Raw genomic sequence first — 24,753 nt, 5'->3', positions numbered from 1 at the left:
GTTGTGCTGCCTTTCAAGGTAGGAGTTTGAATCCACCAGTTGCTCCATGAGGAAAGCTAGGCAATTTCCTCTTGTGTGATTTAGAGCCTCTGAAAACCCTCTGGAGAGGCAGCTATGAATCAGTTCCATGACACGTAACAGCAGGTCTCCTGGGGAGCAGGGAATCCTGAGAAAATTGCCCGTGCCCCACAGTTTTTCTGTTTCTCATCGTTTGTAGTCATTCACTTAGAGAGCACATCTTGCTCTCCTGCCATATGTCAAGCACACGGGGCACAGAAAAGCCACAGCCCCTGCCACAAAGTGCATTCAGTTGAATCCAGGTATTTGAAATGTCTGGGTCACTTCTGTGTCTGCCAAAGAGAGAGGTGGCCCAAGGTGGGGCAGAGTGCAAAGAGGGTCCCCCTGAGCCCCGAGAGTAAGCCTGAAGAGAGGTACCTGGACCTCCAGGGAACACATTAAGGAAGGAAAGAGACCCAGCAGGATGTCCCAGCACATATGTTTTCTAGGTTTTCAAACTTTTCTTTTGATGGCAAAAGAAATATGACAAAATACTTGCCGTTTCAACATTTTTATTATGTAATTTAGTAACATTAGTTATGTCCATTCTGGTGTGCAATGAGGGAGCTCTGGTGGCTTAGTGGTAAGGAATTGCACTGTCAACACAAATGCGCAGGGTTCGAATCCACCAGCCGCTCTTCAGGAGAAAGGCAATTTCCCTCCTTGAGATTGACTGCCTGTGAAAAGCTGCTGAAGGGTCCGCTGAGGATTGATTCTGACTTGACGTCACACAACAGCAATGATGGTGTGCAGCATAGAGCCCTGGAGGTGCAGTGATTCGGCATGTGACTGCTAACTTAAAGGTCAGCAGTTTGAACTCACCAGCTGCTCTGTGGGAGAAAGATGAGGCAGTCTCTTCTGTTAGGACTGCAGCCCTGTGGGGCCGCTTCCCTCTGCCCTGTAGTGTAGCTGTGTCAGAATCAACTGCTTGGCACTGGGGTTGGTTTTTCTAGTAATATTCTGTTAGGAGCTGTGGTGGTGCGGTGGGTAAGCACTTGGCCGGTAAATAAAAGATGACCAAGGTTTATCTTTCATACTTTGGACCCAGAGCTAGGCGAGGCTGTCCCTTGGAAAGGCACATCATACTTGGAAAGATGGAGGGTCAGCGAAGGAGAGGAAGACCCCCAACAAGACATACTGACACTGTGACTGCAGCAATGGGCCCTAGTGTCTCAGTGATGATGAGGACAGCACACAGGATGGGGCAGGGGTCAGAATGGCTGTTCATGGCATCACTATGAGTCGTACTCAACTTGACCGCACCTAACAACAACAACAAGAGTTCAGACCCACTCACAGGCTCCATGAGAGAGAGACCTCGTGAGTCCTGTGAAGATTACGGCCCGGAAAACCCAGTGGGGCCATTCTGTTGTACCCCACGGGAGGGGGGGGCTGTGAGTTGACACTGACTCGACAGTACTCCACAACAGTGATATTCCATCATATGTGCAATCCATTTTGCTTGGGCTGCACAGCATGTTTTTGATGCCCAATTCTGTGAAGATACAGCCCCGGAAACTGCAGAGTGCTTCTCTTCAGGGTCATTTCTGGATCTACTGTGTACGTCAGGCGTCAACTGCAGTAGAAAATTGTCAATGGGCAGGATGTCCTGTGTCAATAGGACTGGGGGATGGGGGGTGGCCGCTCGGAAGCAAACATCTCCCCTTGGCTCCTGACAGTCAGGGCTGGGTTGGTCTCAGGGCTTTGTGAGCTGGGGTGGTGATGGGCTCAGGGATGCCCCTGTCCTTGCTCAGCCCCCTCTGGGTCTCCTATAATGAGTGACAGGGCATTTCCAATGCCTGTCCTGGGGCGGGGGGGCCTTGAGAAGAAGAGGACCCCCTGCCAATCTTGTCTTCTCCCTCCTGGCCTCTCCAGGGTGGTCAATGTGACACCGGTGCCGGGAGACCTGCTCCGGGAGAACACGGAGGACGTGCTGCAGGGCGAGCACCTGAGCGACCAGGAAAATGCACCCCCAATCCTGCCTGGCCGGCCCCCAGAGGGACTGGGCCCAGGCCCCCACCTTACCCCCCATCCCGGGGGCCCTGAGGCTGAGGTCTGGGAGGAGACAGATGTCAACCGGAACAAGCTCCGCATCAACATTGGCAAAGTAACAGCAGCCAGGGAGAGGGGTGTGGCTCCCCCGCCCCAGCCCTTGGCCCCACTGCACTTTTGAGATCCCACCCTCCCTCTGTGTACCCGCTTGCCTGGCCTCTGTCTGCTGGTCCCTTCTACCTCCTTGGCCTTGCGCCTTCTAGGATCATCATCCTCCTGCCTCCCTTTGTCTCCTTCACCCTGAAGAAAACGCCTTGACCCTCCTCGCCAGCCTCCACTCACTGCAGTACTCCCCTCTCCTGCAGACCCCCTGTGTGGTGGAAGAGGAGCAGAGTCGAGGTGTGGGGGTCCCCAGCTCCCCAGTGCGTGCGCCCCCAGACTCTCCGACAACCCCAGTCCGTTCCCTGCGCTACCGGCGGGTCAACAGCCCCGAGTCGGAGAGGCTGTCGACGGCGGATGGGCGGGTGGAGCTCCATGAGAGGAGGTGGGTCTGCCCAGCGGCTTGGTTCCCTCAGCCCTCACACGGCTGGCCTGGAGGGCAGGTCAGATGGGGGCGGGGCGAGAAGTGTTACATTTGGTCTTGGGGCCAAACTTGGTTGGGACAAATGACAAAGCCTGAGAGAGAGGATAGGGGTCCAGAGAGGTTGTAGGGCGTGATTGGGTGAGAGAGTCCAGGCTGCAGTGGGGACCTGCTAGGTCCTCCAGCCCAGGTTAGAATGCGGAGGTGAATTGGGGTTGCTTGTGCTTCAAGAACCCCTTTTCCAAGAGGCAGTGATTCCGGATGCCTCTAGAGCAGCTGAGCTAGGCTCCCTTTTGGGTGAGTAAACCTGGGAGAGTTGTTCAGAGCGCTGCTCGGCAGAAGGACAAAACAAACCAAGGTTTAAGGGTCCCATTTGGAGGGAAAGAGTGTTGGAGAATTTAGAGCCAAGGTGAATCTTTCCATCAGTGACCAGGGTGACTGTCTGGAGGAAGGTTAGAAGGGTGGCTAGTTGACCATGGTTGCGGGTAGCTGAACAGGACCAACGTCAGATTCCACCTTGGCCCTGATGGATAATGTACCTTCCCTTGGCCTCTAGGTGGGGCTTTATATCACATAAGGGCTGAGCTTTTGTCACTTTAGGAAAGCCGAGTGTGACCCAGCCCTGAGGTCCTTTCTCATACCTTTCTGGTATATCATAAGGAGTCTTGCTGGTAGTAAATAGCTTGAGTGTTGGGCTGCTAACAAGAAGTGGGTAGTTTGAACTGAGCAGTTTATTCCACTGGAGAAAGATGAGGTAGAATCCTCCCATAAGGTTCCTAGGACATCTCTACTGTGTCTTGTAAGATCACTCTGAGTTGTGATTGGCAGTGGATTTGGTTTGAGTTTGGTTTTTCTACCCCCCCCCCCATTTTCCAACCTTTTATTTAAAAAAAATAAACAAACAACAAACCCACACCACTACAACCCACCAACCACAATCCCTCTATAATGAGTTATGGGGGGGTGTTACCAGTTTACAGATGAAGAAACTGAGGTTCAGAGACACAAGAGGGACCAGGCCAGGTGGCAAGAAAGGGAAAGAAGCAAAAAGAGGCTAACAGAACCCTAACAGATCAGGTGATGGCCAGCATAAGAAGCATCTTAGAAAGTTCAATTAGCAGAAAGTGACAACCAAGCCCTTTAGGAGAAGAAACTGAGGCCCAAGGGATTGTGCTGCTGGCCCAGTTTGTCCAGAAGAGGAGGAAGAGAGTTAGATTGACCTGGGTTTGATTTTGATATGTCTCCCCTTGAACCCCTCAGCTGATGCCCTGCTTTGGATTCAGCCCCGGATGGTACCTCACCTCTGGGATAGGGTGACAGCTGCCTGAGACAGAACCCCTACACCAGGCCCTGTCCTCAGGGAGCTCAGGGTCTTTTCACACCCTCACAAGAACAGTTTGACACACTCAGAGGCTGAAGGCCATATTTCATCCACCTTTCATCACCTCCCGAGTCCCTTAGCTCTAGGGGTTTGGACTCAGAAATGAAGACGGGTTGTTAGTTTGTAGGGAATATTGGAGAAGAGAGAGGAGAGGCAGGAAATGCCTTGGACCTAAGAACATCCTAAGAACTGCTCACTTTTAGGGAATAATAAGCTCATTTGTTTTGTCTCAAGTGAGCTATTAGTTCAAGGAGGTTGGAAACTAATAGGACCAAGGAGAGATTTTTCAGAAACCAAACAAGGCAAAACATCTGCCATTGAGTCAACCCCGTGTGTGTCAGAGTACAACTGTGTTCCATAGAGTTTTCAATGGCTGATTTTTGGAAATAGATTTGCCAGTCCTTTCTTCCAAGTAGCCTGTAGGTAGATTAGAACCTCTAACCTTTTAGTTGGCAGCTAAGCATTAATTCCAATGCATTATGACCCTCTAAGGCAGAGGAGGACTGAGTTTACAAGTAGAATAGGAATTTCCAAAGCTGTGAATCTTTCTAGAAGACTGCCTTATCTCTCTCCTGAGGAGCTGGTGGCAGGTTCAAACTGCTACGGACAGCCACGTGTTTCATCCACTTTGCCACCAGGGTTCCCCCAGGACCTCATAGGCAGTGCAAAAAGAGTGAGGGTGCTTTGGAGCACTTGGAAGCAGGAGAAATGATAAAGTGGGTGAGAGTTTAGCTCTCCCAGGCCCAGCCTACACACAACACATCCTTCAAGGCCTCCCACTGCTTTTGCCGCCCTCTGCATCCATCAAAACAAACTGCTCTCAGGAAAGAAAGTATAGGTGTCAGGCTCCGGACATCTTCTCTCAAAGGTGCCTTTCTTAATTTTTTTAAGCCTTACTATGAAATCGGTACAAGTCATGTGTAGAGTCAGATTTAGGTCCTGTGGAGACCTAAGTGTAAGTCTTCTGAGAAAGTCCCTCAGGTGGTTCTGACCTCACCCCTCCAGCTGGAGTGAAGAGCCTCTGACTTCCCAGCTCCATGCTTGTGTGTGAGGAGTTGGTACAGACTCCAGGTAAGTTAAACCCCTGTGGTGTTCAGTGAGGACATTGTGGCATCTGGGAGAAGAAAGCCTCCTACGCTTCTCTCTGCTTGAGAATCTTGGCAAATAATGTGAAATTCACAACATAGTGGAAGATCTTAACAGAGAAGGTATCAAGGCATCTCAGCTCCCCTGGGGAGGCCACACAGCTCCATGATGGGGGGGCACCAAGTACTGAGGAGGGCAATCTCACTCATCCATGCAGAATAGGAGTTCCCTACAGGAGGTGACATCTGAGCTGGTCTGACATTCCTGGAATGTCAGCAAAGGATGGAAGGAAAGGCATTGGCGAAGGCAGCACATGTGTAGAGGTTGAGTGTGCAGCCAACTGGGCAACAGAGTGTGACTCTGAGATGGGCCTGGCTAGCTGTTGTGTGCTGTCTGCTTGTAGCAGCTCTGCTTGACAGAGAAGAACTGTCCCATGAGGTTTCCTAGGCTGTCATCTTTACAGGACCACATCACCCAGTCTTTCCTCTCACAGCATATTTGATGGATTTGAACTGTTGACCTTTCAGTTAGAAGCTAGGTGCGTAATCACTGTTCCACTAGAGCTCCTTAAGAGAATGAATAAGGGAATGGGGTAACTGGGTGTTAGGCCACTAAGTGCCTTGGATTTGGGACTAAGGAATCCAGACTTTGTCCATGGGGCAAGGAGTGACTGGAGTTTATTAAGCTGGGGACTTAGAAGACCAAGCTTGCAGACGGTGAAACCAGCTACGATGGCTTGGAGGGTGGTGGCAGAAGGATTGGAAGCACCACTTGAAAACTCAAGATGATGTGTTTGCCCTGGGTGCGGCAGGAGAGAGCCACTGACAGGCCTGGAGCAAAGTCTGATGGGCAAGTTAAAGTTGGCTTTGAGGAGATTAGATTCCTGGGAGTGTCCCTTGGGCACAGGGACCAGCTTTTATTTAATTTTCTGCATGTTTACATTCCTGGAATGTGGTAAGCAGTCACACGTTTGTTGAATGAATGAATGAGCAAAAAAGCCTTGAGAGAATGAAGCTGTAAAGGGTACAACTCAACCTAGGAGGTGACTGGGCCTGGCCAGCGTGTTTGGGGATGATAGTGCTGTGGTCAGGAAGCTCCAAGTGTCACTGTACCTGGCCACCTTCTTGGGGTCCTTGGGGGTCTGCAGATGCTGGGCAATGACCCCATGTGCACTGGCTTTGTAGGTCACGGATGGATCTGCCTGGCTCACCCTCACGCCAGGCCTGCTCCTCACAGCCAGCCCAGATGTTGTCAGTGGACACAGGCCATGCTGACCGACAGGCCAGCGGCCGCATGGATGTGTCAGCCTCCGTGGAGCAGGAGGCCCTGAGCAACGCCTTCCGCTCGGTGCCACTGGCTGAAGAGGAGGACTTCGACAGCAAGGAGTGGGTCATCATTGACAAGGAGACGGAGCTCAAGGACTTCCCCCCAGGGGCTGAGCCTAGCACCTCGGGCACAACAGACGAGGAGCCTGAGGAGCTACGGCCATTGCCTGAGGAGGGTGAGGAGCGGCGGCGACCAGGGGCCGAGTCAGTTGTCCGGCCCCGGGGACGTGGCATGCAGACACTGGCCGAGGAGGACCCACGGCATGCGTTGCCCCAGCCCCTGCCACCCCAGCTGAGCCAGGCTGATGGCCGGTCAGAGACATCACAGCCCCCCACGCCCGGCAGCCCTTCCCACTCGCCCCTGTACTCGGGACCTCGTCCTCGACGGAGAGAATCGGATCCCACGGGCCCACAGAGACAGGTAAGCCTGGGTTTGCACCCTCCCACCCCCGCCAGGTTCTGTTATGTAGGCCACATGTCATCCAGCAATTTCAGGTTATGATCAGAGTAGAGCAGGTCTAATTGAAGAGTCTGAAGCCATGCTTGAGGGCCAGGCCAGGCTGCGGAAATGTTCAAGGTTGAGTCTTGAGGTTAGTAATTGCCAGGTGACAAAGGGAGACCAGCAGAGCAGGAAAGCGACAGCATGAGCTGAGGCCTGCAGGCGGCAGTCACTGCATTGTGGCTGAAAAGCTGGGTCACAGCCCCATCATGGAGGGCCAGGGGGCTAAGCTCAGGAGGTGGAGTTTGCTCTGCAGGCCCAGTGTGCGTTAGACAGGGGTATGTGATGTAATAACCATGTGCATTTTTTAAAATTAATTTTTTGGTGTGTACCATCAAATCAGATCTGATTGGTACAGGAGGAGATTGTCCCTCCTTCTCCAGCAGAGCATCTGGTGGATTCGAATGGCGCACCTCTGGGATTGCAGTGCAGCTTCTTGCCATTAGGCCACCAGAGCTTGCCCCATGTGCATTTTTTAATGATAGCACTTGAGCTACTGTGTGGAGATGGGTTGGAGGAGCACAAACTAGAAATAACAACACCAGTGGGCAGGGAAGTGTCCTGGTTGGCTGGACCAGGGTGGTGGCTGTGGAAGTGGGGCAGGGTAGGCTGAGTTCATTTGTGGGAGTGGAGGAGGGGCTCTGGTGCACGGTGGTGCCATGACTGAGCATTTTGAAGGGAGGATGAATTCTGATGTGGACACAATGACCTTGAGGTGCCTGTGGGATATTCATGTGGAAGCGTCTGAGGTTCTGGGACATCTTAGCAGGAGATACAGGTTTGGGAGTCTTGGAAATCACTTGAATGTCACCTACGAGGACCATATAGGGTAAAGAAGAATCCAAGAGACACGCAGAAGGAAAGGGATTGAGAGAGAAAAGAGCCCTTTGAAGGAGGCTGAGAAGGAGGACCAGTACCAGGGCATGGAGGTTCCCAGAGTCTTGGGAGAAGACTGGAGGGGGGAGGAGGCTGACGTTGTGGACGAGCGTTGGATAGTAACAGGGGTAATGTCAGCAGGGCAGGCTTCATGGGGAACACAAGCATGGGGAGAATGGGGCAGCCAGGAAGGATTCTAGACTAAGCACAGGGTGATGTTGGGATCCTGAGGGGCTAGCCGGTTGCATGGCACCTTCTCATCTGGGAAAACTGAGGAACAAGACTGATAGGACAGGGTGGGGCCACAGGGTAGCTCAGAAACATCTCATTTTGTGGATCTTTTCTCCTGGCAAGAAAGGACAAGGGTGTTCAGAGAGGCAGGCAGCCTCTGGCCTGAGCCGGCTTCTCTGTGTGGGCAGAGGTCAACCCCTGACCCAGGAAGTGGTGCTAACTCTCACCTTGTGTGCTGCACGGGGCTTGTAATCTTCTCACACCAAGGCTAGCAGAGCAAAGGAAGTGATGCTGGGGTGGAAGGGACAGTGGAGGTTGTGCTGAGCTCTACTAAATTGTCCATACTGGGAGGTGGGTGTACCCAAGTGGCCCACAGGGCAGGGCCAGGGGAGGTCTGCCTGGGAGCTGATGGGTGTTTTAGAGAGGGGAAGCTCCAGGAAGGGGTGGCTTTCGGCCCCGTGCATGCTGCCTGAAAGAGAAGACCCCTGGGTTATGATGCTAAGGAATGTGCATCCTGGCCTTGGCAGCTCAAAAAAGTGGGGACCATGAGGCCTGTACTCAGAGAGGTGCTAACTGACCTGAGCTGGAGTGGTATAGCATGACAGAGTTGCTGACCTAGGTGTTCTCCCATCAGGGCCAGCACTGGGTAAGCGGGAGAAGGAGCAAGCTCTGTTTGGGATTCCCCCGCCACCACCACCCCAAACTCCCCTTAGCCATCACTACTTCGTGAGCATCTGCTGTACACCATGTCCAAGCACCAGAGATCATATGCACATTAAGTTGTGCCCTCAGGCACTCAGACTCTAACAAGAGAGACAGATGGTAGTGGTGAGGGCAGGAGAGAAAGCCCAGAGTTAAAGTCAGGCGGCCTGGGTTCTAGACTTGGCCTGCTCATCCCTTGTGGTGACTGTGGCCAGTCACTGCCCCATCCCTGGGTCTCAGCATGAGGGAACTGAGCCCTCTGATGTTTTTTTCACTCTCAAATTCCTGGCTGTAACTTGGAGGCTGCTATTACGATGAGGGAGAGGAGAGCAATCTGGGGGAATAGGCCTATTGTATCTAATTTCAGTGTCTCGGAAATAGGTGAGCTGTGTGTATCTGCAGAGCTAGGGGACTGTGGGCCCTACTTTCCCTGAAGTATATGGAAGGGTAGTTGGGTTAACATTTTCCAATTGTATGTGCATTTCTGTGTGGACTTAGCTTAAGCGTGTACTCTGGTGTGCAGCTGTGTCTACATGTGTGCCCATCTGTGGACACAGCTGTCAGGGCATTCGTGTGGAGGCTGCAGTGGTCCACAAGTGTGTGGAGAAGCACAGAATCCTAAGATCTGAGAGATGAGAAGCAATGCTGTGATCATTATGACGATAGTGATAAGAACTAGTACTTTGTGAGACTTACGTGCCTGGCACTGCTTTGAGCACTTGACATATTTTGTATATTCCTCACAACAGCATTATGAATGGACAATTCCCATTTGAAATGTAAGAAAACTATGACTCAGAGAAGCAATGTCTCTAGGCCAGTATTACTGGCCAGGACTTGAATCCAGGCATCTGGCTTCAGGGTCAGATCTCTGCACTGCAGTCTGAGGCCTGTAGGCTTAGCAGAGTGAAGCAGGTCAGAGAGAGCAGGTGATTTGTACAAGGCTCTGTGTGTGTGTGTGTGTGTGTGTGTGTGTGTGTGTGTGTGTGCCTTTGTGTCAACAAAGAGTACTTTGCCACGTATTTCAAGACACCAGGATGAAGCCAGCTTCCCTTGGTCGAGGGCAGAGGGAAGGGAGAAATGGTATGGCATATTTGTTTTCTTTTACTCTGAGCTGGCCTGTAGAGGGTCTTGTATCCAGTCTGAATGATGTGCATTCTGCCGTGGGGAACGCTCCTCATTCCTAACCCTGGGTTGACCAGGTTGTATGGCTGGGGCAAGCAGGGATATTTTGTGGGGACTCTCCCAAGCCCCCAGTTCCCTTTCTGGAGGCAATCTCCATGTTGGTCCTAAATGCCTGTTCAGGGTATTTCCCCATAACAGCAACTTTTTAGAAAAATGAGCACAATTCTGTCCCCTTACACTCTCAGGGAACAGGATAATGTGGAGCCAGGCAAAGCTGAAAGCTGTGACATCTGACATTCTCTGATGTGCATGCAACACTTTAATTTTCTTTTTCTTTACACACACACACACCCCTCACTTTATTCTCAAGGGCATTTAAGGCAAAAATGAGAAGAGCCTGAGAAAGCTAGGGCAGAGGTAAAGCTGGGTGCAGGCTGTGTGATTTGGGGGAAAGGTGTTTACCATTCTTTGCTGGTTGTCTCTGGCTGATAACAACAGGTCAGCATACCCTGAGTACACGAACAGGCGGTCATTTGCAGCTAGCAAAGCATTCCCTGCCACGTGTTGGGCAGTGTGCTAGGGGCTGGAGGACAAAGATGAACAATGCTTCTCAGTCTGGGCCACAGGGAAATAACAGCCAACTTTGTTATCATATGCTCTGAGAACAGGGGACTTGCCCGGAGGTGGGGAGGGCGATTGCCTGAAGTGTCACAGTGGTGATATTTCAGTGGGATGTAGAGGACAAGTAGGTGGTCACAGTGGTGCCTGGGCTGAAGGGTGGGAGAATGCCTGAGCTGAAGAGCAGAGGCATCCCAGGATGGAATGGCAGCCTGGGGAAATCCCCCTTAGCAGCTACTCAAACATTTGGCTGAGACATTAACCACATGTGCTGAGAGGGTCTGTGGGGGCCTTGTCACTCAGGATCTCTGGGTGGGCCTTGATTACCTGGCCTTAACTCAGATGGAATCAGCTCAGAAGGACCTGGGGTGACTGCATGTTCTTACCTTAGCCAATAAGAAGCTGAAAGAGAAAGCGAGTAGCAGTAGAGACAGTCCTATTCGAATGTTCTCTCTGCCCACTCTCCTGGATGGTCCAAGTCAGATCCCTTGTGCCCACGTCTGATGTCAGCAAAGGGATGGTATAGCTAACTAAGCAAGCTGCCTCCATCCCCTACCCCCCAGCTGCTGAACTAGCCAGTTCTCACTGCCCACAAACCCATGTAAATGGTCCTTGGTCCCTGGAGGAGCTGAGGGCCAGGATGGGAAAGTTCTGTTGACAGTTAAGTCACCATCCTACCTTCACAAGCTGGGACATTCGGTTCCACTTCCCTTTTGCCCCTGAGAGCACGAGGCTTCTTCTTGACAGGGGGGCAGGGCACCTGGGCCAAACCCCTTCCATGGGCAGCCTCCTGACTCAGCCTTTGAGAGACTGGGAGAAAGACTGGAGAAATTATTTCCGTGTGCCCCTCCTGTACCATTCTTTTATCCCTTTCCTTACACTGAAGATAGATTGGAAGGATAACTAAGCAGTTATCACAGGAGCTCTGCCGACTTAATCCATAGGGAGCTATGCTGATAACCCAAAGCTCATGCTTTTCCAAAGGTTCCAGTCTACCAGTGGTTCCCAGGGAGAACGACTGGCAGTCTCCTCCTGTGCAATTTATAGCCTTGAAAACCTGCTGGAGGTTCAGATATGAGTTGGCTCTGACTTGATGGCAATGAGGGTTTTGTGGGATTTTTTTGAGTCATGTGCAAAGGAGCCCTCATGGTGCAAGCGTTACACATTTGGCTGCTAAGTGAAGGGCCAATGATTTGAACCCACCAGCTGCTTCACAGAAGAAAGGTCCAGGATCTGCTCCTGTAAAGATTACAGACTACAAAACCCTATGGGACAGTTCCACCCTGTCATATGGGGGGTTGAGATTGGCTCTATTGCACCTAACAACACGTGTATAGTAATCACTCCATGGCAGGCACGCTGCATATTGTAACATCAATCCTCACAACAATCCTAAAAGGTGGGTACTATGAGTCCATCCATGTAAGATATAAAGAAGCTGGAAAAGAAAAAAAAAAAAAGAAGCTGAGACATAAACCAGAAAAACCCAAATCCATCACCATCAAGTCATTATAACTCATAGCCACAGGGGAGAACTGCCCCATTGGGTCCCCAAGGCTGTAATCTTCACCGGACCAGACTGTCACATCTTTCTCCTGCACTGAGGCACAGAGAGGTTAAGTAACCTGTTCAAAGTCACTCAGGCAGCAAGTGCTGGAGTTGGGATTCCCTCTCCACAGTTCAAGCTTGAGGCTCTGTGCCTCTAAATCTGATGAGAGGAGCTGGTGTCTCAGGGAGAGAGGTCACGCACATCTGCCAGCCTTCCGGCAAAAACACAGTTCTGGGGGTGGGTGGGTTCCCCATGGGTTCCCCAGCCCATCTGTAGAGGTAGAACCAAATGCAAGCCCAGAAGGCTTCCTGGAGGAGGTGAGTGACCGGGGTCTCTGCAGAGAGACTGTGGCAGAGTACCAGTAAGGAGGGGGGAAGGGCACTGGAGGCTTGAGCCTAGGTTCTGAGGCAGGACCACCGTGGTCTGCACCCCCCTGCACCCTGTCCCTGGTCAACCTTGCCCGCCTGCCAGGGATGCCGGCACCGCGGGGGCTGTGAGCGGTGGGTGGCCCCCGAGATGGAGCTGTCGAGTCTGTGCCTGACGCCTCTTTTCCCTCCACTCTCTTGGTCTCTTTCAGTTGGAGGAGGACAGACTCTCGGGGCACTCCCTCCCGCGGTACAGCCCCCTGCGACGACTGGCGTCCTCCGTGTTCTCCTCCTCCACGCTGGAGACCGAGCATTACCCTCACCCTGGCGGCAGCGGCTCCTCGGGCTCTTCTGGTTCCCTCATTCAGCGCAGCCGCTCGGCCGAGAGCAGCCCCGTGCGGGCGCCCCACCGGCGCCATGCACCCCTCGCCGCTGGCAACCACAGACTCGTGCCCTCGGTGCTCCGCATCTCGCGGTCCCAGCTGCAACAGGTGTGGGCCAGGTTCACCCACAAGACCTAGGCTGGGCCCCCCCCCTCCTGGAGGGGGCAGGTGGGGGGGGTGGGGAGCAGAGACCATGGTTCCTTCCCAGGACGCAATAATCACACTCACTCACACACCCCAGCCCGCCCCATCATGCAATACATCCCTCCATAACGTGGGCCCACAGTACTGTAATGCTCGTCCCCACCAGAGTCTCCTTCCCTCCCCCTCCCCCAGCCTCTCTTTGCTCAGTGCCAGCCAAATGGTGCGAGGAGGGGTGGGGCATTGGTGCAGCTGGTGGACAGGACAGCGGCATTCAGCTGGAGCCATGGGTGGATCCAGAGTCTGGTGGAAACCAAGGTGTGGGGGAGATGAAGCGTGTCTGGCCTGGTGATAGTCTGACATAGGGTTTGTTCTGTTTAATCTGTGATCTCTTGGTGTGATTGAGGCCTGCCTGGTCCAGGCCCCAAGGGGGTGTTTCTATCTGTCTAATCAGTCTGAGGTATGTGGCAGAGTGTGTGGCTTAGTGTATGTGAGGGGGCCCTGCCAACCACATTTGGGGGGGGAGGTTCTGTGATGCCCCCTTGAGTCAGGAGTGTTTCCAGGCTCAGAGATGGTGGGTGTGCAGCTCCGTGACCAAAGGGGCCTATATCACGAATAGCAACAGAGAGTAGAGTCCTGTCTCCTGTTTCTCACCCCAGGAGACTGGCAGCAGGGCCCATTTTATCTCTGTGGTTTAGGCCACTGTAAGGATAGGTGCTGTTGTCCACTGATGGGGCTGATTCCTCTCCCTAGCTCTTCAGGAGCTGAGGTGGGGAGCAGAGGCCATGGTCTGCCCCTCAACACAAGTTGGCAACTAGAGCCATTCTCGAAGCAGTGACAGAGAGTGTGCTTGCCAAGGATGAGGCCAGACCTCTGAGCTCAGCTGTTACACAGGTGTCTCAGGACAATTCCCAGGCAGCACCAGCCGGCCACTGCCCCTCTCAGTCAGTCACTCCTCCCTGGGGGTGTTCAGCGAAGCCAGTCGGCCCCTGGGGTCGTGTTGATTAAGGCACAGAGCAGCAGGTCTGATGGGGGTTCTCAAGATGGGTGAAGGGGGTGATTGTGCCAGATTGCTCATACCTTTTCTGCCCAATTCTTAGCCTTTGCAGATTTTCAGAATTGTGCGGAACAGTGAGATTGTGTCACTGCTTGAGTGAGAGCTTGTGTGTATGCACATACATCTGTGTGCCTGTCTTGAAAATGCATGAGCATTTGTGCAAGTATCAGGGCCACCGTGAATGGATGCCTAGGCTGTGCACTTAGCAGTTTCAGGATGTGCCATTTATATAGACCCAATGTGAATGGCATCCCTGAAGTTACACAGTGCTATTAGAGAGTGAGTGAGTGAGTGAGTGAGTGAGTGTGTGTGTGTGTTTACGCATGCATGCATGTGTGAGAGAGACAGAGACACACAAGAGAGAGAGGGAAGAACCAGAAAGATGTTTGTGTAGTTCTTGAGAGTTTCAGCTTTTCTCTCTACTCCCTTTTTCCTCTGATAATTTACTTCCTCCTAGCTCCAGGGCCCCCCACCTCCCCAGTTTAGGGTAGAAGCCTCAAGGCCTCTGCACAAGCTTGGGGCAGCCATAATTGGTGGGCAGCTCCCAGGAGCTGAACTTCCTCACAGGTAACCGCAGGTGACCGCAGGTGACCAGCATTGTGGGCTGGTCATATGATCTAATTCACATGAGCTACTGCTGCTCCCAGCAGTCTCCTTTTTCCAGAGTCTGATTTCTTGAGGATCTGTGGGCTAACAGTGCCTCCCCATCTGGCAGTGAAAGTCAGATTGGGTCCTGGTGCTCCCCATTCCAGTCCTGGCTGCTCCCTAAGTCCAAGCCTCCACCACCCTTTAGGCTGTGACGACTGTACCCTGCCTCGGCAGAAGGTCATGATAGACCCTTGGAGAAAGGACATTTGAAATAAAAAAGCACAAAGGTGAGGGGCTGGGGATTAACAGAAATCCCAGCCCCTTCCTTCAGGCACTGTCCCCCTCACCTTCTGCCCCTCCTTCCATCCTCCCCAGTTAGGGGAGTTAAGGAGACTCTGCTCACCACCAGCCACTCCCTGAGTAAACTGCAGTGGCAGCAGGACTCCTGCTGTCTGGGCTTAGATGAAGCCAAGCACTCCATTATCTCCCACCCCTTCCCACGTCCCTTCCTTTTCTTCCCCCCTTCCTTACCTAAGACAGCTCCACAGCTCTGACTCAGTGACCACAATCCTGTACTCTAAAATCCCAAAGTGCCTTGTGACTTGTCAAAGATTACGGCACTCGCTTCAGCTTCGTTATAGCATTACATGCGTATTACTATCTATAGGTATGGAAATGTGAAATCTTACTAGGCATTCAGAAAGGTGACTGGATTTAACACAGAGAGAGAGAGAGAGAAAGAGAGAGGAACCAGTACCCATGGGAGAGTAACTGAGCTTACAGGCCATGATTCAAAACACCTTATCCCTTGGGGAACCTTCTTTTGCATATCCTCTGTGGTAGAAGAATGTTTTGTAAGCCATAATGCTTTGCATTAATAGGAGTCAATCACATAATTTTATTTTTTGAGGGTGACTTTCATTTTCAGAAACAACTAAAGAGACAAGTATTTTGTTGGACCAAGTTCTGAGTGGTTTGAGAGCCAGTATCTGGGTCTTGGACTTAGTAGGGAAGTTGTGACCCTGTAGTGTTGCCAGGCTTTTTTCAGAGGAGTTTGCCAAAGAGAAGGCCAGAATGTTTAAAAAATAATGATTCTCTGCTTGAGGGAAGCGTACAGCCTCTCCGGGGTGTCAGCTTTAAAAAGAGCATTTACTTGTTACACTTTGAAAATGATGTTTCTGTTCTTTATAGTTGCACCCTGCCTGGTGGCTTTTGATGATTTCATTTTTTCGTGGTTTATTTAACAGTTGCTGGCACATAGACTTATTACGTGTCAGGCAATGATCTAAGCACTTTACAGAATTAACTCATTGAATCCTCTTTGTAGCCTCTGAGGTAGATTTCTGCACTTAACATATCAGAAAATTTCATTTCTAACAACACATAAAATACATGCCAGTGCTGATTAACTGAAATCTTGTTGGACAGGATTTAGAAAAGCTTTTGAGGTTTTTATTTATTGTACTTCCCACTTGGCCCCTCCTGAATCTTCTATGAAGGAGGGGGGGTTGTCTGTGAATTGCATTTTCTGTCTTTCTCATCCCCACCTTGGTGATGATGTCCAGGTGGGGTCACTCCAGAGTGCTGTGCTTGGCTGAGATGGCTGGGCTCTGTCTCTTCAGAGACCCCCCCCCCATGTCTCAACTCCTCATCCCCAGCAGCTCTAGGGACCAGGGGGCCAGAATTACAGTAAGAAAGCAAATTTTCAAAAAGCCTGGCATTTTCAAAAAGTCCTGGGGTTTAGGTGCCCAGTCAGGACCGTTTATTGGCATCACTGAGCACTGGGCCTGTGTATACCAACAGGCCAAGCAGTGGAGGGAACAACACTGTAGATTTGAGGATTGTGGTAATCTGTTGTCCTCAGCTCAACCATCTGTTACAATTACTTTCCAATTTTTATGTGAAATCTCCAAATTTTTACTTAAAGACAACAAAAACTAATAATCTCCCCCATAATGCATGAATTTCCAAATACACTTCCAGGAAGAAATGACCCCCTTAGCGATGAGTCTGCAATCTCTGTGAGCCCAAGGACTCCCCACACCATCTTTCTTTTCTGGATGAAACAGCCCTCGGAACTCAGACCCAATGAGCTTCGAAGAGGAGGCAGTTCAGGGCCAGTGAGACCGTGTGGGGTGTGGGGGGTGTGTGGTGTGGTGTGGTGTGTGTATGCATAGGTGAGCCTGTGGTGTGTGCGCATGAACGGGAGTGTGGCCCAGGGTATTGACGTACAGTGTTTTCTTGGTAGGACAGTGTGTTTTGAGGACCCTTGATGATTAAGAAAAAAAAAATGCTCTATTCTCAGTAATTACTATATATATATATCCCATATGTACTCAAGGCAGCTTGGGTCACAGCAATAACCGCTCAACATTCTCATCTCAACTAATATCCCAACCTAACAATCCCCCTTTGTATCCTCAGTTTTGGGGAAGATGAGCATAACCCTACCCAATGGCACTTCTGAGCCTTGCCTGGCACATTAACCCTTGCTTCCCCAAGCCAAGGGGGGCAGGCTCCTCAAATCCCAGGAAAAGTTGCAGTGAGGAGAGGAGACAGAAGGATGATGTTTAAAGTGTCTGTAAGGGTAGACCATACTTGGGTGGGGTTGTGGCTCCGATCGAAGGGTCGGGTCCCCTTGGCTCTAGAAGCACAAGGAATAGTGTCTTCTCTGCTGTCCTTGAGTTGATCTGGTTCCTGGGGATGAAAGCATAGACTCTAAAAAAGGGCCTGAACGCCACTTCTCACTCTATCCAACTCCCAACACCACTTACAGTTGGGACATTCCCAACTAAAGGGACAGGAATCAGCCCACCCCAATGTGGAAGAAAATTCTCTGTCCTTAATTTGTAGGGCATTTCCTCAAATTTACATTACTCCCACTAGAGACAGGCATGCCTCCTGGGGCTAATAGTCTGTCTCTGAGAATCTTAAAGCATCCTTCTCCCTAAGGGAGAGGCTCCCCAGCCTGAGGGCCACGCCCCTCAAATATCTCTGCGGTTCCTCTGTGAGCGTCCCAGCACAGGGTTCCCCGAAACCTGAGCCGCCCCACCCCGCAAGAGTTCAGAAGGGGTGGGGAAAGAGGGGAAATGAAACTCCAAGGATGATGAGAACCTTCCCGGATCTCTCCTTGCACCCGGCTCCGCCATGGGCCCCACCACTTACCCTCCCTCTACATGTAGAGGCTATGGGAGTGGGGTTCACCTTGCCATTCACTAACCTCTCCACACCCCCCCTCCCCACCCGCCAATTTGAAGCTGTGTGCAAACTTCAGCCACTCTCCGGACAGAACACTAGCAATCCTCAGCCCAGGAGAGCACAAAGACCGCCTTTCCGGACACCTTTCTCGAGTTTCTAACTGTAACAGGACCCCAGTATCCGCCACTGTAAACTCTGTCCCCGGGACCCGCCCCCACACCTGCCCGCGGCCATCGCACCACGAATGTACGTGCCGTTCTGTTACACAAGCTGCTACGCTGCGCGACCCGGGTGTGGCCCGCCCGGAAGCCCCGCCCAGGGCCCCGAGCCCCCTGCCCGCCGCGGCCCCTGCTGCTGCTACAGGACTGAACTTGGGTCCGCGCCCCGCCGCCTAGCGCCCCCTGCTGCTACAGGGCTGGAGTTGGGTTAATGCCCCCGCTGCCTAGCACCCCGTTTTGTTTGCTTTTCTCTCCGCCTGCTGACTTGCGGCCGGCCGCTGGGTCCCTGGCCCCGGGGTGGGACAGTGACTGGAATGGGGGCTCCCCTTAGAGTGCTTCCTGGGCTCGGGGCTGCAGACTAGGGGACTAGTCCCTGGGCAGGGACTAGGGGACTGTGTGTATGTGGGGGGGTGTTGGTTAATTCTTAAGGCTTGAAGGGCCCTGGTCGCCCCACCCCTGATTCCTGTTACCTCGCCACCCACAGGGCTGCCCCACCACCACGCCCCAAATAATTGGCCTTGAAATTGGATGCCAAAGAGCCCGGAGTTGACGGGGAGGAAATATTTTGAGCCTAGGTCTCTCAGAGCCACCCAACACCCCACTTTTTCCCCAAACCCTTGCGTCAGCGTCTCCTGCCCCACCCTACTCTACCACTGAGGGCCCTGGGGGTCCCGAAACATGCTCCCACCTCCAGCTCTTCCCTCCACCCCCGAAAATAAAACTCAGGGACCAACATCTGCTTCCTTTGCACTTGCTCCGTCGACCCCCTCTTCCCGCTAGGAGGGACTTCCTTGGGGGGAGGGGGCGGGATTCAGGACCCTTGGGACTGACAGTATTGAGTATTTGGGGAGGGGCTGACTCTGCCCTCCAAAGTCAGACTGGTGGGATGGGGACCTTCAGCTCCAGGGCCAAGCAGAGCCCCCTTTCCAGGTTCTGGTTACTCCCCTCCAGTGTTAGGAGAACTTCCTAATAATGCAGGTGGAGGGGGAACGAGGGTGGGAAGGAGGTTAGCGAGAGGACCCTCCCCCGGGGTCCGGAATCACAGCCTGTCTACTCCCGAACCTCCCCTTCGCGTCATAAATCCTTCCCCCTGACCCCCTTTTTATACTGCAATAATACTGTATTATACGCTTGCACTATACCCTCACCCCAGCCAGCGTAAGCATGCACGAAAAACTCAAAACCACACACACACACACACACACACACACACACACACACACACACACACGAAGATGGGACGCTTTTTTCCCCTCTCTCTTTCTCTCCGGGTGCGTCCTCCTTAGTGTACATAGCGGCGTCGGGGGTGCCCACCTGGGCCCAGATAGAAAAGCATGCACTGAGCTCCCCGCCCCTAGACTGCGAGTACTGTACAAATCCAACACTTGAAACCGACACGCACACGCGCGGCGCCGCCACGGGGGTGGGACACGGACACGCACCCACGCGCACAGGCCGCGCACGAGCCGGGGTGGGGGGCGCCCCGCAGCCACGCGTCGCTGTGCGAGGGATCTTGTGCCTTTTTTAAGTCCCTGTATGTTAATGCAGACAATCCGGAGAGCTTGTGTACTACCAAATCCTGATTAAAGACGCCTTCCAGGAATCCGCGCCTCTGCCTGCTTTCTTTCACCCATCTCCCCTTACCTTTGTCCCTCAAGCTTTGCAGTCATGGGTTGGGCATCGGTCAGGGGCTAGTCTGATGCTTTGAAGGTCAATAGATCCAGCCATGCCCCCACTCCAGTGGGAAGAATTAAGGCAGGCGTTGGGGGAGAAGACCCAAGTGCATTAGAGCTAGCTGGACATTAGCAACCTCAGCCTACTGACTCTTCTTTGATGTGAAATGGGGTGTTTGGGGACCTCAGTGTCTCCAGCTTCCCCCAGGACAAGGAGTCAATAGTGTTGGAATGCTGGGGTCTCTACTTCTCTTCTTCTCTGCTGGGCTGTCATCTTGATTCCAAATTGATGATAATGGTGTTGCAGTGATGGAGGGATGGCCGCTGTGAGCTGCCTGTGTACTTTCAGTTTCTGAGGCCAACTGTGTGGCCTGGGTGGAGAGCCTGGGCACTGAGGAGCCTTCCCTGCCACTCTGCCACATCAGGGGTCTGAGGTGGCCCTGGTCCACCCTTACTCTCTTTGTCCCTGGGCAATGCATATCCTGCTGGGGGCAGTAAGGTGGTGGTAGAACAGTGAGAATGGCAAATTATGTATAGCCTGCGTGGGCATGCCGGGGATATAATGTGGGTTGGGGGAAGAAATGCAGCAGTGAAAGGGGGTGGGATATTGAGAGAATTGCAGAGACTGAGAAAGAAAAAAAGAAGAGAGCAGAGCTAGGAAGAAGAGGCAGGTAGGAGATAAGGGCAGAGGGACCGCTAGTCAGGTCCTTCTGAGTCAGAAGCTGCCAGAGGTTAAGTTGCAGGTAAACAGGGCCTGGCTCCCCTCTCTGCCCTCATCCCTGAAGGTCCGCTGCCACAGGAGGAAGGCACTTTCCCCCTTGGGGCCTGGCACAAGTGCAGGCAGGAGAAGCGATGGCTGTAACTTTTTGGTTTTTGTTTGTTTTTTTAAAATGGTTGTAGTTCTTAAAGCTCCCGGTGTTTAGTTTCTCCCAACACCATCCTTGTCCTGGAAGAGGTGAGGGACACTGGAGTCTGGAGTCAAGTGTATGAGTTTCTTTACTGATGGCTGCCCAGTTTATGGTGCCCCTTCTGCCTACCTGGTCCAGATGACCAGCCCAAGGCAGAATGCTCAGGGTGAGAGGCACTGCCCTGGGTGTGGAATGAGGATCGACAAAGGTGCTTGGAAGGGGGAGATCCAGATATGCAGATGAAGACACTGGGAAAGGTGGACAAGGAGCTGACATGGCAACACTGTCCACGTGTCCTCTTTTCAGGCTGGTCTTTTTCCTTTGACCTCAGGACTGTGGGCAGTGAGCAGCATCCAGTGTCTGGGTTGATGAGTGATCAGGAAGGAGCAGTGGTTCCACAGGCCCTTTGTGGTCACTGTGTCACAGAAAGCTCTGTCCCAGCCTCTTAGACTGAGGGAAGCTGGTTTTATTGGTGGCAGACGAGGATCAGTGGGACACCTGTGCCTCCTTCCACTTTGCTTATTTTCAGAACACACATACACTTGTGCAGGACGCTAGAGCTGATGGGCTCAGTGGGGACTGGGAGAGTGGGTGTCTGCCTTCTCTCTGATGATCTGAGCTTGAACAGACTGCCTTCTACCCCAGCCCCTCCGTGATCCAACCTGTACCACACCTACCACTTACTCGGCAGCTGCAACACCAGGGAATTTTAAAATGTTATACCGAGCATTCTGTGCCAGCCAGACTTGAGAACCACAGGTGGGAATCATAGAGTCATTACCGTGGAGGGGGCAAGACAGTTGGAGCTTCCCCAGGCCACAAACTTCCCACGTCTGACACCAGCACAGTGACTTCCCCTACAACTGGGATGGGCAGGGTCACTACTGTCCCTCTCTTATGGTGTCCTTAAGCCTATAGGATCAAGCACGCAAAGGTGTGCCAAATGTGTGATCGCAAGATCAGATGGGCAAACGGATAAGTAATTTATTGTGCTGAGCCACCCAGGAGAAGCAAAAAAAGGCAGGACTTCCGATCATCTTCCAACACAGAGCCAGATGTGTTTGGAGTGGAGAGTCCTTGAAACAGAGAATCGAGCACTGGGTAGAAGGGTGCTTGGCAGTGATTCCTAGAACAAAGCTGTCCTCACTATGAAATTCATGATTCTTCCTGCCAGAGACTAAAGAGACTCAGGTTTCCCTGCATGGGAAGGTATGGGAGGACAGTGAGGTGGTGGGGAGAGTTTTGGGGTCTGGGACCACCTTGATTGACATGGCCCCACATTAATGCCTCTCTCTAGGCCCATTTTCCAAACTGATATTATGACTGACAACTGGATATCAGTTCTTCTCTTTGTACTCCCTCACTGATAATCCAAGAAGGCAAGGGCCTTGAGATGGAAGGAGAGAAGAGTCCAGCTATGATCACTCACTCAGTGTGGCATTGTGACTGGAGGGTCCTGGGACCTCAGAGAGATCCCAGATGGGCAAGGGTGGTTTCAACAGGGAGGCCTAGAAAAACAACATTAGAGATGGAATTGAGGCAAATAGGCAGAGGTGACATCGGGTGACCTGGTGGGGGCGAGGGGGAAAGGGGAGGATGTATGTCAAAGGGCTTCTCAGGAGCGTGGGATGTGTCTGCTCTTGGATGGCTATGTTGTGAGCTGGCGGAGAAAGAGTCATGATCAAAGTTCTGTGTCTGCTGCCTTTGAACCTCTGTGCCAGCACCTACCCTGATGCTCCCTAACCCAGGAACCACAGTACCCTCTCCCACTCTGCCCAGCTGCTTTCTCTAGCCTTAACTTTGTAACTGGATGTGGCAACATGCCCTAGCACAGGGCCTGGCACAGGGTCAATGCTCAGTGTTTATGAATGAATGAATGATGTTGGAAAAGAAGAAAACCGTTGTGGGACTTTTTAGCCTGGATGGAGGAGAGGACAAAGGCCTAAAGAAGTTGGCTTGCCTGACACAGACAGCATATGCTGGGGTCCTGCTGGGTCTGGTGCTACCCATGCTGCATCACTCTCTGTCTCTGCCCACCCCCCATAAAGTCGTGGTGGCAGGCTGATGTTGCTTAGGGAGATTGTCGCAGCTGGAGAGGTTAGAAATCACTGCCCTCATGCTTGCCTTTGGATTGACTGTTTGCATGGAGACCTTAGATAGCAGAGTTCCCATTTCCCACCATCCCTGCTTCCCATAGGTGCAGCCTCCAGGCTTTTCAGTGATGGAGGCTGCCAGGGGTTGGGGCGGGAGGGCAGCAATCTCCAAGCTAGGTTGAGTAGGAAGTGGGTGAGAAGGAGCTTCTATAAGCCAGGCCCATGGCTCATAAAACCAAATCCCTTGCCATCAAGTCAATTCTGACTCAGCAACTCTGTAAGACAAGAGTAGAATTGCTTCATAGGATCTCAAAAGGAAGGGCAAAGAAGGAGAGAAAGACCCTCAACATGATGAGTTGACACTATAACAATGGGCTCGAGTACATCAGAGACGGTGAGGATGGCACAGGATAGGGCAGGGGTCATAGGGTCACCATGAGGCATAGTTGACTTGACAGCACCTAACAACAACAATTCTTTACAGCAAACTTCCCAGAAAGCAGCTGGTGGTTCAAATTACCGATCTTTTGGTTAGTAACCAAATACTTATCCTCTGTGCCATGATGGCTCCTTCCATTACTTATCTGACCTCATTTATGCTTACAGAGCATTACCTCCGTGTCCTTTGCCTGATAGTTCACTATGCTGTTCACAAATACAAAGAGACTGTATTTGTCTTGGCCTTAAATCTAGTCCCATTCTGGTGGCTGAGATAACCCACATTTGCAGGATGAATGGAGGAAAAAATAAACATGGTTTCTGCCCTTAAGGAACTTTACCTTCAGTGGATGAAGAACTGGGTAGTCATACATGGATAGCAGGAAGGCGCTCTGATGGAAGGCTGAAGAGAAACATGACAAAAGGGACAAGTGAGGAAGCTTACTTGTCAGTGGACAGAGAGGTGGACAGTCACCAAATGTTGCAGGAGAGGCGCTGTTTGAGCTGGCTCCTGGAAGAAAAGTAGGGGTTTGTATGAGAGTAGAAGAGATGAGTGGGACCCGAGGTTGGGGAGGTTACCTGGGAAAAGACTGGATGTGTGTGTGATGGGTTCAGGAAACTTCCGGTGGTGTCAGAGTGTCTGCTGGTGCTTACATCTAGGACTGCAAGAAGTGAGGCTGAATCTGAAGGAAGGAATCAGATCATGAGCTGTCTGTTGAGGGGGTGGTGGTACAGGGCTTACAAGCCAAGCCAAGGATTTAGTACTGTCTCTGAAGGCCGTACAGAGCTCTGGTGACATGGTCGGTAAGGAGTTACGGTGTCAACCCAAAGGCAGTTGATTCAAATCCACCAGCTGCTCTGTGGGAGACAGATGGGCACTCCCCTCTTATGTGATTTACAGCTTCTGGAAACCCACTAGAGGGTCAGCTGTGAGTCAGTTCCAACTCACTGGCACATAATGATGGCAACTGAAGGCTGTGGGGACCACTGAAAACGTGGAGCAGAAAGTGATGGGGCCAGATTTCAAGTCTTGGATTTTAAGTCTACGGCCACTTGGGAGCCTGCAGTGCATGACTGGGGAGAACAGGCTGATGGCAACCACTGATAACCACCAGGCAGGACTAGGCTGTTCTCAGGGGGCTGGGTTTGCAGATACAGATGTTCACGGTGTTATCTGGCAAGACTGGAAGAGCCTAGGTGGGGAGGAAGGTGAAGGAGGCGCCAGGGTGACTTGGGAGCTTCTGGTGTGGGTGGGCTGTCCTCTGCTAGTTCTGAAAGACAAAGGCATCGTGTGTTCCAAAAGGCTAACAAAGTGCAGGACACCAGCAGAGAGAAGCCATCACCCCAGCAAAAAGGACACCCACCTCTGCCCTGATGGGGACCAGTACGCTGTGGTGTCTGGGGCTGGTTGTGGATTGAGGAGGGTAGAGCTGAGGATGGACCTGGGTGGTGAGGAAGACACAGCGACTGCTGTGGCCGTGATATCCCTGAGGTCTAGAAAATCAAGGTCAGGTCTGGCCAACACCTAACACTCTTTTACAGAAAGCTTCAAAAAGGAAACTTGATCCAAACAAAAGATCTTCCCTTCCTAGGCTGACCATGACCTGCCTCCTGGAGGAGTGTAGGGCTAGACAATTTCTGGTCAACAAGGACAGGAGTGGGCAGAAGGC

General features: G+C 52.2%; 1 protein-coding gene across 1 annotated transcript in view; it reads left to right on the top strand.

The window, feature by feature from the left end:
- Positions 1 to 24,753, top strand: part of TTBK1 (tau tubulin kinase 1) — a 42,219-nt gene that overhangs the window by 13,889 nt on the left and 3,577 nt on the right. The window contains exons 10-12 of the mRNA XM_006882142.1: positions 1,933 to 2,164; positions 2,415 to 2,593; positions 6,281 to 6,842. Coding sequence (XP_006882204.1) covers positions 1,933 to 2,164; positions 2,415 to 2,593; positions 6,281 to 6,842 — 973 coding nt within the window. The remainder of the gene's footprint in view (positions 1 to 1,932; positions 2,165 to 2,414; positions 2,594 to 6,280; positions 6,843 to 24,753) is intronic.

The sequence above is a fragment of the Elephantulus edwardii genome, unplaced genomic scaffold (genome assembly GCF_000299155.1).
Source record: "Elephantulus edwardii isolate Elephantulus edwardi_28Jun2011 unplaced genomic scaffold, EleEdw1.0 scaffold00017, whole genome shotgun sequence".
Taxonomy (NCBI): Eukaryota; Metazoa; Chordata; class Mammalia; order Macroscelidea; family Macroscelididae; genus Elephantulus; species Elephantulus edwardii.
The sequence above is the reverse complement of the archived record's forward strand: the minus strand, read 5'-3'. Positions and strand labels throughout refer to the sequence as shown.